At 41.2% G+C, this 19,813-nt stretch overlaps 1 protein-coding gene across 2 annotated transcripts in view; it reads left to right on the forward strand.

Moving 5' to 3' along the window:
* The first annotated feature begins 2,853 nt into the window (after positions 1-2,853).
* The window catches only part of ttll12 (tubulin tyrosine ligase-like family, member 12), a 47,021-nt gene continuing 30,061 nt past the window's right edge, over positions 2,854-19,813 (forward strand). Inside the window, exons 1-9 of one of the 2 annotated variants that reach the window (XM_072267855.1) lie at positions 2,854-3,016; positions 5,246-5,406; positions 6,269-6,467; positions 6,918-7,077; positions 9,913-10,046; positions 11,277-11,353; positions 16,129-16,245; positions 16,892-17,086; positions 18,820-18,931. In XM_072267855.1, the coding sequence (XP_072123956.1) occupies positions 2,891-3,016; positions 5,246-5,406; positions 6,269-6,467; positions 6,918-7,077; positions 9,913-10,046; positions 11,277-11,353; positions 16,129-16,245; positions 16,892-17,086; positions 18,820-18,931 (1,281 nt within the window). In that variant the 5' untranslated portion in view covers positions 2,854-2,890. Of the gene's footprint in view, positions 3,017-3,043; positions 4,409-5,245; positions 5,407-6,268; positions 6,468-6,917; positions 7,078-9,912; positions 10,047-11,276; positions 11,354-16,128; positions 16,246-16,891; positions 17,087-18,819; positions 18,932-19,813 lie in introns of those variants that run through there. The other variant, XM_072267856.1, reaches the window with a different exon arrangement.

Here is a 19,813-nt window from a genome sequence, read left to right on the forward strand (position 1 = left end):
TGTTGTGGTTGCGGGAGGATGGGGTGAGGGCCGAAGTGCAGGAAATGGAGGAGATGCAGGTGAGGGCATCATTGATGATGGTAGAAGGGAAACCACGATTCTTAAAGAAAGAGGACATTTGAGATGTCCTGGAACGGAAAATCTCATCCTTGGAGCAGATGTGGCAGAGACGGAGGAACCGGGAATAGGGAATGGCATTTTTGCATACCTCTTCCCACCCCGCCACATAAATCCAATAAAACTGCCATTCCTCCAGCTTGTTTCCTTCATTTCATATTCAAATTCATTGTTTCAGAATCAGAATCAGAATCAGGTTTATTATCACCGGCATGTGACGTGAAATTTGTTAACTTAGTAGCAGCAGTTCAGTGCAATACGTAATATAGAAGAAAAAAATTAAAATAATAATAATTAATAAATAAGTAAATCTTATTCAGTATACTTTATACAGTATAAGTATATTTAATAGATAAAAAATCGTGCAAAAAATGAAAATACTATATATTAAAGAAAAGTGAGGTAGTGTCCAAGGATTCAATGTCCATTTAGGAATCGGATGGCAGAGGGGAAGAAGTTGTTCTTGAATCGCTGAGTGTGTGCCTTCAGGCTTCTGTATCTCCTACCTGATGGTAAAAGTGAGAAAAGGGCATGCCCTGGGTGCTTGGGGTCCCTAATAATGGACACTGCCTTTCTGAGACACCGCTCGCTGAAGATGTCCTCGGTACTTTGTAGGCTAGTATCCAAGATGGAGCTGACTAAATTTACAACCCTCTGTAGCTTCTTTCGGTCCTGTGCAATAGCTCCCTCCATACCAGACAGTGATGCAACCTCTGAGAATGCTCTCCACGGTACATCTATAGAAGTTTTTGAGTGTATTTGTTGACATACCAAATCTCTTCAAATTCCTAATAAAGTATAGTCCCTGTCTTGCCTTCTTTATAACTGCATCAATATTTTGGAACCAGGTTAGATCCTCAGAGATCTTGACACACAGGAACTTGAAACTGCTCAGTCTCTCCACTTCTGATCCCTCTATGAGGATTGGTATGTGTTCCTTCGACTTACCCTTCCTGAAGTCCACAATCAGCTCTCTTGTCTTACTGACATTGAGTGCCAGGTTGTTGCCGCAGCACCACTCTATTAGTTGGCATATCTCACTCCTGTAAGCCCTCTCATCACCACCTGAGATTCTACCAACCATGGTTGTATTGTCAGCAAATTTACAGATGGTATTTGAGCTATGCCTAGCCATACAGTCATGGGTATTTAGAGAGTAGAGCAATGGGCTAAGCACAGACTCCTGAGGTGCACCAGTGTTGATCGTCAGCAAGGAGGAGATGTTATCAACAATCCGCACAGATTGTGGTCTTCTGGTTAGTAAGTCGAGGATCCAATTGCAGAGAGAGGTATAGAGGCCCAGGTTCTGCAACTTCTCAATCAGGAATGTGGGAATGATGGTATTAAATGCTGAGCTATAGTTGATGAACTGTATCCTAATGTAGGTGCTTGTATTGTCCAGGTGGTCTAAAGCCATGTGGAGAGCCATTGAGATTACATTTGCCATCGACCAAAAGTGGCGATAGGCAAATTGCAATGGGTCCAGGTCCTTGCTGAGGCAGGAATTCAGTCTAGTCATGACCAACCTCTCAAAGCGTTTCATCACTGTCGATGTGAGTGCTACCGGGTGATAGTCATAAAAGCAGCACACATTATTCTTCGCAAACATGAGGAATTCTGCAGATGCTGGAAATTCAAGCAACACACATCAAAGCTGCTGGTCCTGACGAAGGGTCTCGGCCCGAAACGTTGACTGTACCTCTTCCTAGAGATGCTGCCTGGCCTGCTGCGTTCACCAGCAACTTTGATGTGTGTTACACATTATTCTTCTTAGGCACTGGTATAATTGTTGCCTTTTTGAAGCAAGTGGGAAGTTCTGCCCGTAGCAATGAGAGGTTGAAAATGTCCTTGAATACTCCTGCCAGTTGGTTGTCACAAGTTTTCAGAGCCTTACCAGGTACTCCATTGGGACCTTCTGCCTTGCGAGGATTCACTCTCTTTAAAGACAGCCTAACATCGGCCCCTGAGACGGAGATCACAGGGTCATCAGGTGCAGCAGGGACTTTCACAACTGTAGTTGTGTTCTCCCTTTCAAAGCGGGCATAGAAGGCGTGAGTTCATCAAAAATCGCTACCATTCATGCCATTGGGTTTCGCTTTGTAGGAAGTAATGTCTTGCAAGCCCTGCCAGAGTTGTTGTGCATCCCATCTTGCCTCCAACCTCGTTTGAAATTGTCTCTTTGCCCTTGAAATAGCCCTCCGCAGATCATACCTGGTTTTCTGGTACAGGCCTGGATAGCCAGACTTGAATGCCACAGATCTAGCCTTCAGCAGACGACGTACCTCCTGCTTCATCCATGGCTTTTGGTTTGGGAATATACAGTAAGTCTTTGTGGGCACACACTCATCCACACAGGTTTTAATGAAGTCGGTAACAACTGCAGCTTCCTCATCCAGGTTCGGAGATGAATCCCTGAATACAGTCCAGTCCACCGATTCAAAGCAGTGCTTCCTGTGCTTGCCTTGGTCCTCACTACTGGTGCTACAGTTTTCAGTCTCTGCCTACACTCAGGGAGTAGAAGTATAGCTAGGTGATCAAACTTCCTGAAGTGAGGGCATGGAATAACGTGGTAGGCAATTCCTCTTCTTTTTAACACAAACTGTGAGAAATTTTTATTGTAATTCTGGACCGATATCGGTTTTGCCTTAGAAAATGAGGAGACTTTTTTTTTGTCGGGCGATATATATTAGAATCCTGTAGGCGGCGACTAAACATTACCTTTAAGCGGCGGTGCGCACGGAGCCGGGGTCTCTTCAGTTCACGTGTGGCGAAGATGGAGTCGGGTGCGGGGCCGGAGGAGGTTTTCCAGCTTTTCATAGACGTTCACGGCGCGGCTCTGCGAGCTTCAGGGGTGCCGCCGCTTTACTGGAAAAGCTTGCACCATAAACTGGCACATGAGGTTGTGGCCTTTGATGATCTGAAGGCGGCTGGTCGAGATCTGGACATGTGTTGCAAATTCTTCCGGGGCGTAGAAGGGAATGTTACAAACTGTCTAGCTGGCAGTTCATTTTTTTTTTCTTGAATTCATCAAATAGCTATATGTTTCCTTAAGGAAACAAAGCGTAGGCCAGGAGGGCATGTTTTTACTTTGCTGATGCAGCCCATGAGACCAGATTAGGAATGGCTGGTCTGTATTTAAGGGAACGGTGGGGCGGGGGGTGAGAATCGGCCTGGATTTTCACAAAGTAGGCTTTCTTACCACTCCTGAAGAAGGATGGTTGGAGAAATAATCGATGTTCATGCAGGACTTCTAACGTGCAGCGTGTCCCAAAGTAGTAGGAAGTATAGTGCCTTGTTTGGTAGATAATTAATGCCGTTGAATAAATAACATTTTTAATCTGTTTTGATTGCGTCTAGGGGACAAGTGAAAGCTGGCAGCTAACTCCACTGCCAATCTGAACAGAGTAGAAATAAACATAATTGTATTGCCTCTGGGGAAACGTCTTCAGACAGAAGTGGTTAATATTATTTGATCTAGAGGGCTAGAATTAGAAAACAGCAACAGGCAATGCTGGAAGTGTTGATTACGTCAGAAGTTTAATTAACCTGAAATATTAACTGTTTTTCTCTCTGAATGCTGTGGAGTATTTCAACGTTCAGTGCTTTCAGATTTCTATCACTTTTTTTTTTGCACCAAATATATTTGTCCCACACTTACTGGCAAATAGTTCTGCGTTCACCAGCAACTTTTATGTGTGTTGGTTGAAAGAATAGTTCTGTTCTGTTTGAAGTATACTGACATGGCTAAAGGTGGAAAATGTGTTTACTAGTATGATACAAGGATGTCACTTTAGAACAGAGGTGAAGAGGAATTTCTTTAGCCACAGGATGGTGAACCTGTGCAATCCAGACTTGGTTCCTTGAGAATCACTATAACCAAACTTTGAATTCACTGTGCTGGCTGACCTTGTTAATAGTTAATTGGCCTCCATACTGATCCTCACTGACACCAGAGACTGCCGGGCCATCCAGTTCTCACTTATAAGTCCTCCATGATCATATTGGTTGGAATAATAAAAATAATATACATTGCCTGACAAGATCTGTGTAAATTCGGTCACAGAGTTCTTCTACTGCTGTAGGTGAAGGGTCTCAAACTGGAAGGTCAGCTGTCCATCAGATGCTGCGTGATCCACCGAGTTCCTCCAGCATTTCAGTCTCTTGTCTCTGTGCTGTGGATCTATGTGTCCAGTGGAAACACCTCATTCAATGCTTTTACTGTATGATTGAAAACAGTTCTTCACCCAGATTGATCAGGGCGTGAAGTTGTTTTCAGGTAGCTATAAGACAGGTAAGTATTGCTGGAGTAACTGGACACTATGGGGTAGAAGACTGAGATTATCATTTGAGCAGTTGAGGGTCAAGGGGATGGGGCCAGATAAACAAGACAGTTCACAGGGGTACTGGGACAAGAGCAACTCTTTTTCGACAGAGCTTTGTGGATCTGAGGTTATTTCCAGAGTCTAACGTATAAACGTCCAGAGTTCAAGATGAGATTGAATGGAAGCAAAAAAAAAAAAATGCCCATCAGTTATGGGGAATATTTTAGCAAATATGATCAACTTCTTATCCATTGGTAAGCATTGATGTGCTAGAAAAAATTACGTAAAGTTACCTATCTCTCAAATGAAATTTCACTCTGGGACACAGATAGAGTATTATTATTTGGCATGTGGGTATTTGTGAGGAATTTTAAACCACTTTGATAATTCTGGGTAATTATCATCCTGAGTAGTGGAAATGAGAGAATTTTGAAACATGTTCTGTTTGTAAAGCCACTAATTAGCTTTGAATTTGTTTGGGATGAACATTGTAGTGGCTGTATCAAATTATTAAACTTAGCAAAGATGGAAGGGGCTTGCATTTATGTACTGCCTTCTGCAGTGTAAATATCACAAAGCATTTCACGGTTAATTAAATTGTTTTGAGGTATGACAGCAAGTTTGTACAGGTTCCCATAGCTCTGTGATATGTGTTTAAGATTTTGAGTTCAGGGAACAAAAGTGAGAACCAGTCTGTTAGCTTTTCTGTAAAGTATATCCTTTCCCTTGAAATTGTGAACTCTTTCCACCTTTTGGCCAGTCTTGCTGCAGTGGAAATTGAAGTGATATTCATTCATTGTCTTCAGGTGTTTGATGCGGGTGAAGTATTTGGGATCATGGAAGTAGAAGATGAAGAGGTTGAAGATGATGATTCTGAGCAAAAGATGTCTGTTAATCCAGGGACACCGCCCGTTTACAAAGTCATTGTCACCAAAGAAGATGGGCTTCAGGCAGCAAACCCAGATAGGTAAGAGACAGTTCTTATTTTTTGCCCTCTTTAAACACTGTCCTCAGGCTGTGATGTAAACAAAAGTGCTTCTACATGTCCTCAGTGTTTTACTGTGGAAAGTTTCATCTGACTATATTTGAGTTTTGTTTAATTTAACTCTCTCCATTTACTAAACAAGGCTGTGTCTTTTCTGAATTTGTTAGCTTTAGTTGTAATTTGTCTGCACTTGCCCCCTTTGCCTCATCTATCCTGTCTAACTCTTGCACTGGTTAATTGCTACTGCAAGCTAACTTTATGCTATCGGTAAGTCAACTTTATTACAACAAACCATTCTGAACATCAACCTTTTAGTTGGGACTGTTTGTCGTTTCTCTTTCATGTGCTCAGAACATTACATGCTGCATCTCATCTGCTGTGGGTGAATAAGCCAATATTCTTTTTGTCTGGCATCCTCTGTGAACCTGAGCTTATTGTTGTTTCGTTTGGAGGCTTCACTTGAGCTTTCCTGTTTTCTGTCCTCCCTTCCTGTTAACCAGCCTTGCTCCTTCAGGTACCTTCAGCCATGCAACAGACTGTCACAATATATTCTTGTTGCCTTGTCACTGTCCCACATTTCAGTCCTCCTTAAACAAATGTCTGAATATTTCCTTCCTTGGCTAACCTTTGACTAACAATTTTAAAGTTTGGTTCTTTGACCTAAGGATGGAAAGGCAACTAGTGGAGAAGACAACCTGACATATTGTGTGACCTACGCTTTAGAGTACTGTATTTTGTCTTTTGCAAGATGAAACATATTTTACAGCATTATAGCTGTACTTGATAATTTACCATAAAAAAAAATTTGGGACACTATTTCCAATAATTATGTCCTGTATTACAGTATTTTCTTAATAGATCATGCCTGGACCTACCGAGTGGGTCAAGCTCGTCAGCAGCTCTGGGAAATCCCTGGCTTGCTGCACCGAATGGCCAACCTTACTGGGGTGGAATTCCATGGAGAAGTCCCAGATGATGATATCATTGACAATGTGCTGGCGGAGCTGTGGGCCTTTAGCCACATGTACAAGCTGAACCAAGGGGTAAGAAGGATGCTATTTTAAAATGCAAATTTAATAGAAAAAATATTTCTAATTAAGTTGTACAATGCTGTGATTGAAGCTGCATTATTAAATGTTTGTAGTGTGAGATTTTTCACAATAGTGGATCTAATTTCTGAGGGATCTAAATGTTAAAGGGCAGTTTAACACGTTGGTTGCACTATACCAGTGTTAGCGGTGTTATCAGCAATTCACTTTGGCAAAAAGGTAAAATACTGTTTTTCTACTTTGCAACTTTTGATTCCAAAAGGAATACCCTTTTGGGCAGATGAGGTAATCTCCTTTGTAAAGGGTGATTTGTTGTGGTGATGCAGTAATCAGATATTATCGTTTAATTGACTTTAAAGCTGAGGAGATGGTTATCATCCTGCCTTGTGTTCCATTTGGAAAAGTTGCATCGAAGCTGATTTTATTTCTTCTGTCCATCCGCAGTCAGCTGAAGAACAGGTACCAATTTGGTATGTCATGGATGAGTTTGGATCGCAGATCCAGCACTCTGATGAACCAACGTTTCAAATTGTCCCTTTCTTTTATGGGATGGGACAGATGGCCTTCTCCTTATTGTGGCCATTGCAGGATCTCAATCATGGAGGTGAGTAGAAATCCTGGTGGTTATTTCATAAAATTGTTTTAACATATTTTGCTGCTAATAGTTGAAGATTGGGGCACCTGGTTGCTAATTTATATCAATTTAATAGACTCCGCACTTTTGCTGTTGTAGTCATAAGAGAAGATAAAGAAGCAGAACTAGAACATGCGGCCCTACAAGCCAATTCCATATTGAGGGAGAATACTAGTTGTATTTCTTTGTGTATTGAATTAGGAATGGTGTTTTTTAAATTTTCACAGGTACTGGGTTTGAACTCGTGTTTCCAGATCAATTCTTTATGTCTCTTAATGAATTGACTACTGTTACAGAGCTATATAATCATATTTTGAACTTTAAGGTTTTTATTTTATAACCCACCAGGTTTGCAGTGTGATGCTAATTATTTGAAAACCTTTGGTAAATATTTGCTCTAAAGCTAGTGTACATGCACCGAGGATTTTGCTGCAGGCGCTCTTTAACAGTTCACTGACGTGCCCATCTGCTCTAGTTGGACATGGTTCCTAATTGATTCATTGCCTGAATCTACTCCTGAAAGATGTCTTCATCTTTCTGCTTTCATTTTGCACTTCTGGTTGTAATGTCTGCAAGAAATTGAAGGACAGGATTTTAAAAAGAATTGTGTGTGATATGCGTAGTGTTTGTTAAATTAGTTTTGTCAGAAACCAGAAAACTGACAGGTCTAGAGTAGCTCTGAGATGTCACCTGCTTTAGTGATGGGACTTTCCATTAAGTCATTTCTGAGATGTCTTCCTTTTTGTGATAGCATAGCTTCTCTTCTGAAGTAGGTGGCAAAATCCCTAATTACATATCATCAACTTCCAGTACTTCTGCTCCCACACCCTCTCTTGGATAGAGCAAGGATACGATTCCTTTTGTCTTTATTCTCCACTTTGCCTGTCTCTATTCAATGGATCATCCTTTAAAATTTCCCCCACTTGCAGTAAAATCACACCATCCGATTCATCTTCCTTTCCACTTTGAGCATTTTGGTCCCTTCAAGAATCTGAGCTCCATTCTTCTGTCTTCAACAATCACTCCTCAGAGCATTTCTCACACAATCAAGGGAGATGTAATATCTAAACACAAGAGTATGCAGTTGCTGGAAGTTCAGAGGAACACATCCAGAATGCTGGAGGAACTCAGCAGGTCAGACAGCACCTATGACCATCTTGATGCTTCGGGCTAAACCCTTCATGAGGACTCTTCAACAGATGTAATATCTGTTTTTTTACCTCTTCCCATCCCACCGTCCTGGAATCAAAGCAGTAGTTTAGATGTTGTTTTGTTTATTATTATTATTATTAGATTGATATGCAGGGATGTTGGCTGTATACCATCTTCATTGCAGTATTTATATTGATATACAAAAACAAATTTCCTATACTGTGGAAGACGTCCTGCCTCGTCCATGTTTCGAAGACGCTGTGCCCCAGTGGCCTCAATGACTACAGACTGGTGGCATTGACCTCCCACATCATGAAGACCCTGGAGAGGCTTGTTCTGGAGCTGCTCCGGCCTATGGTCAGGCCACACTTAGATCCCCTCCAGTTCGCCTACCAGCACCGACTAGGAGTTGAGGATGCCATCGTCTACCTGCTGAACCGTGTCTATGCCCACCTGGACAAGCCAGCGAGCACTGTGAGGGTCATGCTTTTTGACTTCTCCAGTGCATTCAACACCATCCACCCTGCTCTGCTGGGGGAGAAGCTGACAGCGATGCAGGTGGATGCTTCCCTGGTCTCATGGATTCTTGATTACCTGACTGGCAGACCACAGTACGTGTGCTTGCAACACTGTGTGTCCGACACAGTGATCAGCAGCACTGGGGCTCCACAGGGGACTGTCTTGTCTCCCTTTCTCTTCACCATTTACACCTTGGACTTCAACTACTGCACAGAGTCTTGTCATCTTCAGAAGTTTTCAGATGACTCTGCCATAATTGGATGCATCAGCAAGGAAGATGAGGTTGAGTACAGGACTACGATAGGAAACTTTGTCACATGGTGTGAGCAGAATTATCTGCAGCATAATGTGAAAAAGACTAAGGAGCTGGTGGTAGACCTGAGGAGAGCTAAGGTACTGGTGACCCCTGTTTCCATCCAGGGGGTCAATGTGGACATGGTGGAGGATTACAGATACCTGCGGATACGAATTGACAATAAACTGGACTGGTCTGAGAACACTGAGGCTGTCTACAAGAAGGGTCAGAGCCGTCTCTATTTCCTGAGCTGAGATCCTTTAACATCTGCCAGACGATGCTGAGGACGTTCTACGTGTCTGTGGTGGCCAGTGCTATCATGTTTGCTGTTGTGTGCTGGGGCAGCAGGCTGAAGGTGGCAGACACCAACAGAATCAACAAACTCATTCGTAAGGCCAGTGATGTTGTGGGGATGGAACTGGACTCTCTGACGGTGGTGGCTGAAAAGAGGATGCTGTCTAAGTTGCATGCCATCTTGGTCAATGTCTCCCACCCACTACATAATGTACTGGGTGGGCACAGGAGTACATTCAGCCAGAGACTCATTCCTCCGAGATGCAGCACAGAGCGTCAAAGGAAGTCATTCCTGCCTGTGGCCATCAAACTTTACAACTCTTCCCTTGGAGGGTCAGACACCCTGAGCCAATAGGCTGGTCCTGGACTTATTTCATAATTTACTGACATAATTTACACATTACTATTTAACTATTTATAGTTCTATTACTATTTATTATTTATGGTGCAACTGTAACGAAAATCAGTTTCCCCCGGGATCAATAAAGTATGACTATGACTAAATCTGGAATCAGTTCAAAACTTTCACTGAATGTTTTATGTAGAGGAGGTCACATGGGATCATGCGCATGGTGAGCAAAACCCTCTGATCCGGAAATGCATGTTGTTGCCGTGGCAACCAGCTGATTTGAGGGAGGTTGATGCAAGCATCAGTGAGCCACCAGAAGATTATTTTAAGGTAAGGACTTGAAATGACATAGTTGAACACCATGAAATGGAGAAGTCAAATTAATATTTTGTATTTTACCATACTGAGTAATATAGCTATTAATTTGAAGATTTTGACTTCTAGCTGTTAGCAATCTTGTATGTTTTATATCTAGGGATTTTATCTTTTATCTCATCTGTATTGCTGCTCCTCTGTCTGAAGTTGTTGACTCTTTGCTGGGGTAGCCTGGGTAGATGTTGGTTTCATTGTGATCTTGTTAGTTGACCAATCTTTTAAGTCTTGGCACTGCTTTTTTTGAGGGCTATTTAATTATGGTGAAATTTAATCATGGTGAAACCCTGTTCCCTGCATTTACCCCTCTTCCTGAGAGGCTTTAATGTTACGGTAAAGAGCCAACATTTCAAACCACTACATTCTTTCCGATGAAGAGATTCCCTGAAAGCTTTTGGGTTGGGAGCTCCAGTATTTATGCCCAGAAATGGTATTTCTGAATTGGTGTGGTATATGACTTCAAAGTGATGGTGTTTCCATTCCCTGAGATCCTCCTTGTTAGTAGAAGTCAGAGATGTGGGAGATGTTGCTGAAGTAACCTCTGAGTTACTGTTTTGTAGATGGTGGTGCACACTGCAGTCACTGTGTGCCAGAGGTGCAGGAACAAAAGATTTGGGTAATGGGTGCATTGCTAGTTGGTTGGGCTACTTTGCTCTGAATGGTGTCACTTGAGCGTGGTTGGAGCTGCAGTCATCGGGGCAAACAATATCCCAGGGTGTTCCTGACATGCTTCACACATAGTGAAAAGCCTGTGGGGTGGTAGGAGTGGGCCATACACCTTGAGATACCTGATCTTTGATCTGCTCTATCTAGGATCTGCAGTATTAATATGCTGGATCAGTTGATTTTATGGTTGATGGTGATCCCTGGAATATTTATGTAAAGGCAGTGCTAGTCAAAGACAGGTGATTAGATCCTACCTTGCTGAATGGTTATCTAGCACTTTTGAGACATAAATTGTCCCTACCACTTACCCATCTGTGCCTGAATGTTGCTAGGTCCTGCTTGCTGTGGGCATGGGCTTCCTCAGTTGTTGATGAGTTGTCAATGGAATTGAATAATTGTGCCATCATCAATAAGCTTTCCCATGTGATCTTTTATGGTTGGAGGAAAGTTATTGATGAAATATTTATAAGAATATATTTATTTGTTTCAAAATATTAATAAGATTCATTTTCTGAATTTCAGGATATTTTAGCTAGCAATAAAGAAATTCTTCCTCTTCCAATAGAACCACCAGTTTATCAGAAGGATAAAATTTTCAAGTATGTTTCAACCTTTTTGTGCCTTTCAATTTTCTCATATTTCTGAAGGTAATGATAGTGGTGGAGTTCAATCTGTACTGTTTGAGGTAATTGCTAAGTTATGCATTTATCAGTATAATAGAGGTACCCAATTAAAAGGACGGCCTTGGTTCTCTTGGACAGCTCCCTTTTATTTATCTCTTCAGTTTACACACTGCCTATTTATTCAGTGTCCTTGACAGATCATTCACTTAGCTCCAGTCATCAACTGCAAACAGCTGTTAGTTTCAAGAGCTTTTTGCTTCTCTGAACTTTCTCAGAAATGCAGCATTTTGAAACACACTGGTCTAGCATTCTGTGATTTGGCAGCATCTATGGTTCAGCATGTTTTGAACCTGTATTATAGATCTATTCTAATTAATTCAGATCTGAACTAATTTGTAGCTAATTAACCTTTTGTGATCTCAGCCGACAGCTTTTCCAACTTATCAAAACTTTGAGTTGCCAGCAGTTCTCGGAATCCTTGCATGACTTGGCAGGTGTCTATACTTAAAAGAAACAGTTCTTCTGTTTGAATGAAGCAGATTGTGGGTAATTTCTGGAATGAATCTCTGAGGTCTGGCACCTGTCAAGTCCCAAGCGTGCCAGTCTAGAGTGTTTCAACCTATATTATTTGGTTTTCTCAGAGTTCAGTTTGAAAGATCTTTAGAAGCCAAAAATTACATAGTCACTCTTTCAACCCTCAATTCCACCATTTAGAAGTTAGTGTAATGTGATCCCACAAAGCTATTCGCCATGAAGTTCCCTCAAAGAAAATCTGACACTACGCAAAAAATTTGTTGAGGTAAAATGATCCTAATAACTTGGTTTAAAAAAATGGGCTGTGATAGTTGACTTTTCAGACTTTTGATGCTTCAGTGTTTTCCAAGTAAAATCCATGAACACAATTTTGTATGAAGTTTGAGTGTATTTCTGCATGTTTTTATCTTTCTTTCTCCTTGTATTGCACGTAATAAATAGTCAATGTGGTACCTTGAAAAAGTATTTGGCCCCCACAACTATTTTCGCATTTCACTGTCTCATCTTCTAAATTGAAAAATATATTGAGGTAGGATTTTTTGAGCTAATTTACAAAACATTGTGCACCATATCAAATCAACAGGAAAAATTCCAAAATCTGTCAACAATTTACTAAAAATTAAAAACAAAAATTGTGATGCCAAAAAAGTATTCATCCAATTTGTAATTACTATGCTAACTTTTCTCAGGTGCAATACTATATATTAACTTAGCAACTCATCCAATTTGTTGATGTAGAGAATTGGAAGATCACCTGAATAAATATCCCATCTCTCTAAGAAATTCAACAGTATAGTATTTTCAACAGACCAAACCAAAATTAAAAAAGAGCATTCAAGGCAAGTCAGGGAAATTGTAGTAGAGAAGCACAAATCTGGTAAAGGATCCAAGACCAGCTCAAAGCCACTGAACATGGAGCTCTGCAGTCCAACATGAAAAAGTGGAAAGAAATATGAAACAACAGCCGCACTGCTAAGGTCAGTTGGCTTTTATATACTTAGTTGCTGGGAGAAGAACGTCACTTGGAAGAGAGGGTATTGTGACTCTGGGTGCATCTGGAGATGAGGCTCATGGCCCCCAATCTCTAAGGCCTTGCACAAAAGGGGTATTTATGGAAGAGTGGCAAAGAAGTCCTGGCTTCTTTTTAAAAAAGTGTATCCTTGCCCATAACACTTTGCAAATTGTCACTTAGAAGATATTGTAAAGATGTGGAAGAAGGTCTTGTAGCCAGATGAGACTAAAGTGGAATATTTTGGCCTTAACACTAAGCAGTACATGTGGTGTAAATGTAATACTACACATCAGCCAGGTAGCCTGATCTGTACTGAAAAGTATGGTGGAGGTAATATCATGCTATGGGTATGCTTTTCAGCAGCAGGGACTGGGAAGCTGGTCAGGATTGATGGGAAGATAAGTGCTGCTAATTACAGAGATATCCTGGATAAAGAAGTTCATCTTTATCCAAAGCACACTGCCAGATCAAACATGGAGTGGCTTCAAATGAAGAAAATTGATGTCCTTGAGAGGAGCAGCCGGAGTCCTGACCTTAACCCGATCAATACACGGGTGTTAGTCTGCTTGGCAATCAGTGGTGAGCAGTGTGCCATGGGTCGCTTCTGGGCCCGCAGCTGTTCACGATATACACTAATGATCTGGAAGAGGGGACCTGGTGTAGTATATCTAAATTTGTTGCTGACATTAAATTGAGTGGAAAAGCAAATTGTGCAGAAGATACGGAGGGTCTGCAGAGAGATATAGATAGGTTAAGTGAATAGGCAAGGGTCTGGCAGATGGAGTACAATGTTAGTAAATGCGAGATCATTCACTTTGGAAGGAAAAATGGAAAATCAGATTATTATTTAAATGGCAAAAAAATTGCAGTATGCTGCTGTGCAGAGGGTCTTGGGAGTGCTTGTGCATGAATCACAGAAGGTTGGTTTGCAGGTACAGCAGGCTGTCAAGAAGGTAAATGGAATATTGGCCTTCATTGCCAGAGGGATTGAACTTAAGAGCAGGGAGGTTATGCTGCAACTGTATAAGGTACTGGTGAGGCCTCACCTGGATACTGCGTGCAGTCTGGTCTCCATTCTTGAAGAAGGATATACTGGCTTTGGAGCCGGTACAGAGGAGGTTCACCAGATTGATTCCAAAGATGAGGGGGTTAGACTATGAGGAGAGATTGAGTCACCTGGGACTGTACTTGCTAGAATTCAGAAGGATGAGAGGAGATCTTCTAGAAGCATATACAATTACGAAAGGGATAGATAAGGCAGGAAAGTTGTTTCCACTGGTAAGTGAGACTAGAACTAGGAAACATAGCCTCAAGAATCGGGGGAGTAGATTTAGGCCGGAGATGAGGAGGAACTGCGTTTCCCAGAGAGTGATAAATCTGTGGAATTCTCTGCCCAATGAAGAACTGGAGGCCAGCTCAGTAAATATATTTAAAACAAGTTTGGATAGATTTTTGCATAGGAGGGGAATTAAGGGTTATGGGGAAATGGCAGGTAGGTGGAGTTGAGTCCATGGCCAGATCAGCCAAGATCTTATTGAATGGCAGAGCAGGCTCCATGGGCCAGATAGCCTATTCCTGCTCCTATGTCTTATGTTCTTATGATTGTCTCTGGCAAGACCTCAAGATTGCTGCCTACTGCTGCTCCCCAACTAACCTGGCATAGCTTGAGTAATTTTGTATTGAGGAATGGGTAAATCTTGCTCCATCAAGTTGTGCAAAGCTAATAGAGACTTATCCAAAAAGACTGCTGGCTGTAATAGCTGTGAGAGGTGGATCAACTAAGTACTGAGCAAAGGGATGAATACTTTTGACTTGCTGGCATTTCAGTTTTTGGTATTTTTTTTCATTTTTCATGCTTTAGAACTTTCCCTGTTTTTGAGCCCTACAGGGGTGGGGGTGGGAGGAGCATGTGATTCACAAATAAAAGTTCAGTTAAATTGATCGAAATCCCTGGTTGTAGTAGTCATTTATGTGAACAAAGGGTTAGGGGCTGAATACTTTTACCAGGCACTGTACTTCAATTTCAGCTTAATTAATAAATGCAGAGGAGTTTCCTAGAAGCATGAGTGGCATTTATATTCTATCTGATAATTAGACTGAGAGGGAAATTATATTCACTTTAGGGAAGTCTGAGATCATTTGACTTGAACCTAAGAAGAATGAAGGATTAGCATACTTGATGGGAAGCTAGGATTAGTGGAGGTTTTGAGGTACCCAGACAAATGATTTTAAAACCAGTGGACAAAAACAGGCATTGTTTGTGTTTATTTCAGGAAATTTGGAATTCTATCTTTTCCTTAAACTTTGTTTTGATTGCACTTGCTAGTATTTTTTTTGGGCACTGAAATTGGAAATGTTGTATTAATCTGGAGAGGGTTAAGCGTAGATTAACCAGAATAACACTGGCTAGGAAGGTTAAATATGAGCCTCTTTTCCACAAATTAGACTTGATTCCCTAGATTGTAGAAGATTGATGGGTGATCTAATCAATGTTTTTATAACAACTTAAAAGGATAGAAAGTATATGCTGAATGGGATAATTCACAACCAGAAAAAGTAACAAAAATTAAAACAACACACATCAAAGTTGCTGGTGAACGCAGCAGGCCAGGCAGCATCTCTAGGAAGAGGTACAGTCGACGTTTCAGTGAAGGGTCTCGGCCTGAAGTGTCGACTGTACCTCTTCCTAGAGATGCTGCCTGGCCTGCTGCGTTCACCAGCAACTTTGATGTGTGTTGCTTGAATTTCCAGCATCTGCAGAATTCCTGTTGTTTGCATTTTTAAAAATTAAAACAGACCTGTTCATAGATGAGGTCAGTGCATTTCATACTAAAAGGGTTGTAGAATTTTGGATCTCTGTGTCCCACAAGCCTGTGGTTTTCTTGACTGGTTGAAAACTTGACAAACAAAATGAATAATTGTTGTTCAGGAACTGAGTTGGAGTGAAAGGACTAGGGATGAAGTGTATCTTTGATTTAGTAGAATGTGGTAACAAATTGGAGGGGCTAAATGGGTTACTTCATGCTCAACAATGAGGAGGTGGTTGTAGGAGGAAAAGAATGTAGTCAAGATGTGCTTGTCTCTCGAGTCTGAATTGTCTCGTGCATTTTTTTTAATTTTAATTTTATGTCCTTTTTATGAAAGCACAAATTGTTTACATGAACCACTTGTACCTCGTGTTTTAACACCTATATTTTTTGTCTAGGGTTTATACAGATTTTAAACAAGTGTTGAATAGTCTGAATGCTCCGCGCTTTGTCTTTACAGAAGATGAGGAGGAAGCAGATATTCTTTATTTGTGTGATCATTTTAAAGACTACAGGTCAGTGGCACATTCTTAGCAAGAAGAGTTTCCCGGGTAAATTAATGCCATCAAAATTCAGTTTTAATTGCAAAAAACAAGCCTACTGTGAAAGTTGAACTTGTTAAAGAGCAGATTGACAAAAGCCTTATGTTGGACGATGGACAGATTTGTCTTTGTCATGGCAACCCTCAACCCTAGGCTGCATGCTACTTGGACTGACGAGATGAATCTCCACACTATTTATTGCCCGAGAGTACCAGTAAAATGTATTGGAATTGAGGAAGGAGGCATTTAATGGGTATTTCAGTGGATGAGGAGACTGTCTAGCAGGAAGTGACACTGTGGAAAAAAATCAGGCTTGAATGGTTCATGGCATAGTCCTATTTCTTGTGTGAAACATTTTGAAACTTTGAGGGATATGGGAATGGGCACAGAAAAGGGATTGTGGCCAGCCTAGATCTATCATGTTTCCTGGCAGGGGAATATGGCAGACATGGTGGTGTATTTTTGCTCCTGTTGTGCTTTTTTTTCCCCCCTCACTTTGTACTTCCCACTATTCTACCATGTTCTTTAACAGCGATATTAGAACTTATTTTTATGTAACCAATGTAGTTCAGTTGACAATTTTCACATTCTTTGTACGTTTTGTTTGAAACATTTGCAGGACTCTGAGTGAGAAGAGGCCTCATGTTATGGTCAATCAGTTTCCATGTGAAAGCCTACTGACAGTAAAGGATTGCTTGGCTGCTGTGGCTAGGCGAACAGGAGGCGTGAATGGTCCAAAATGGTTGCCACTTACCTATAACCTTTGCACGGAGCTGCCTCAGTTTGTTAGCTGTTACCAACAGCGTCAAGCCAGGTAGGTAATGCTGAGGTTATGTTTTATTGAATTTCCTGCTGCAATGTACAGTGGCATGCAAAAGTTTGGACACCCCTCGTCAAAATTTCTGTTACTGTGAATAGCTAAGCGAGTAAAAGATGACCTGATTTCCAAAAGGCATAAGGTTAAAGGTGACACATTTCTTTAATACTTTAAGCAAGATTACTTTTTTATTTCCATCTTTTACAGTTTCAAAATAACAAAAGAGGAAAAGGGCCAGAAGCAAAAGTTTTGGCACCCTGCGTGGTCAGTGCTTAGTAACACCCCCTTTGGCAAGTATCACAGCTTGTAAACGCTTCCTGTAGCCAGCTAAGAGTCTTTCAATTCTTGTTTGGGGGATTTTCGCCCATTCTTTTGAGGTCTATCCTCAGATTTTTGATGATGTTTAGGTGTGTTTAGGATCATTACCCTGATGTAGAAGCCATTCTCTTTTCATCTTCGGCTTTTTTACAGACGGTGTGATGTTTGCTTCCAGAATTTTCTGGTATTTAATTGAATTCATTCTTCCCTGTACCAGTGAAATGTTCCCCGTGCCACTGGCTGCAACACAAGCCCAAAGTATGATCGATCCACCCCCATGCTTAACAATTGGAGAGGTGTTCTTTTCATGAAATTCTGCACCCTTTTTTCTCCAAATATACCTTTGCTCATTGCGGCCAAAAAGTTCTATTTTAACTTCATCAGTCCACAGGACTTGCTTCCAAAATGCATCAGGCATGTTCAGATGTTCCTTTGCAAACTTCTGACGCTGAATTTTATGGTGAGGACGCAGGAAAGGTTTTCTTCTGATAACTGTACCATGAAGGTCATATTTGTGCAGGTGTCGCTGCACAGTAGAACAGTGCACCACCACTCCAGAGTGTGCTAAAACTTCCTGAAGATCTTCTGCAGTCAAACGGGGGTTTTGATTTGCCGTTCTAGTAATCCTACAAGCAGTTCTCTCGGAAAGTTTTCTTGGTCTTCCAGACCTCAACTTGATCTCCACCATTCCTGTTAACTGCCATTTCTTAATTACATTACGCACTAAGGAAACGGCTACCTGAAAATGCTTTGCTATCTTCTTATAGCCTTCTCCTTTGTAGGCATCATTTATTTTAATTTTCAGAGTGCTAGGCAGCTGCTTAGTGGAGCTCATGGCTGCTGATTGTTGGGACAAGGTTTGAGGAGTCAGGGTTTTTTTAAAGCTTTGAAATTTGCATCACCTGCCCTTTCCTAACAATAGCTGTGAACAAACCATAGCCCTAACAAGCTAATTAAGGTCTGAGACCTTGGTAAAAGTTAACTGAGAGCTCAAATCTCTTGGGGTGTCCAAACTTTTGCATGGTGCTTCTTTCCTTTTTTTATTCTAAAATTGTACAAAACAAAAATAATTCACTAATCTTGCTTAAAATGTTGAAAAGAATGTTTCATCTTTAACTTTGACTTTTGGAGATCAGTTCATCTTCTACTCACTTAACTATTCTCAGTAACAGAAATTTTGACCGGGGTGCCCAAACCTTTGCATGCCACTGTATGACTGAGAATTTGTAGCTGTTGCTTGAAGAGGCGGTGGACTGGTGCACCATCAAGAAGGATATTATTTTTCCTCGACTGACATTGCAGCCTGCATGTGAATGGTTGAAGTATTTGCAGTGAAGTAGTCACCAGAACACCACAAGGGATCATCCTTATTCTATAATTTATTTTCTAATTTATCTAGTTTTGTTTCTCAGAGGTGAGGATAATCACTGGATCTGTAAACCCTGGAACCTTGCTCGCGGTCTGGACACGCACATTACAAACAACCTCAACTACATCATTCGCCAGAGGGAGGGTACGCCCAAGGTGGGTTGGACTTGACCTGAAAAATTATGGAACTATAAGGTTATTTGCAGGACACCCGGGGATGAGTCACCGGGCAGGGTGGTGGCGCAGTGCCTTAAGTACTGTGATGGGTCATAATTGTCCCCCTCGTATGTGGTTTGTTTTTTGGTGGAGTAGTACCTGCATGGTGCAGCTGCTTATTGCTACTTGTTGAGAGATAAACTCTTGATCTCCTAATGTACTTGTCATCAGCCCTTGCACTTGTCTACTTGCAATGCACTTTCTCTGTGTATTATGCGTTCTTTTGCTTTCCCTGATGTTCTTGTGCAGGAATGTTCTTTCTAGGTGGCATGCAAACAAAATCTTTCCTCTGTATCTCGGAACATGCGACAGATATAATAAACCAGTAACCAAACACAAAGAGCAGACATGCAGAGGGGATGGAATCTGTTGGAAGAATCTCTTGGGAGAAATCCCTATAAAGTCAAAATAATGTTGCAAAATACCTTTTCAGCACAATGATAACAGATGATTAAATTTAGCAGTTTCAGTCATTATAATTACACGGTATACAATATTTTTAAGTGTAAGCAAGTGGTTCTGTAGAAATATAGATTTCCAATAGGAGCAACTTCATCAGAAGCAACACTTTTTAATACCTGCTTGTCTTTTTTGGGTGAGATCCAGACTCCCAAAGTATCTGTCCCTCAATATAGTGGTAAATTAAGTCTCTCTGTGAAAATAATGGTGATTATTCTTGTCCTTGAATGATGATGAGGTTCTTGTTTCTTTTAACTGAGTGCTATTCCTTTAACTCCTGAAGGATTTTCCATGCTTAATAATCTCTAATAGTACAGTCGGCCCTCCTTATCCACGAGGGATTGGTTCCGGGACCCCTCGGGG

This window comes from Mobula birostris, chromosome 9, assembly GCF_030028105.1.
Source record: "Mobula birostris isolate sMobBir1 chromosome 9, sMobBir1.hap1, whole genome shotgun sequence".
Taxonomy (NCBI): Eukaryota; Metazoa; Chordata; class Chondrichthyes; order Myliobatiformes; family Myliobatidae; genus Mobula; species Mobula birostris.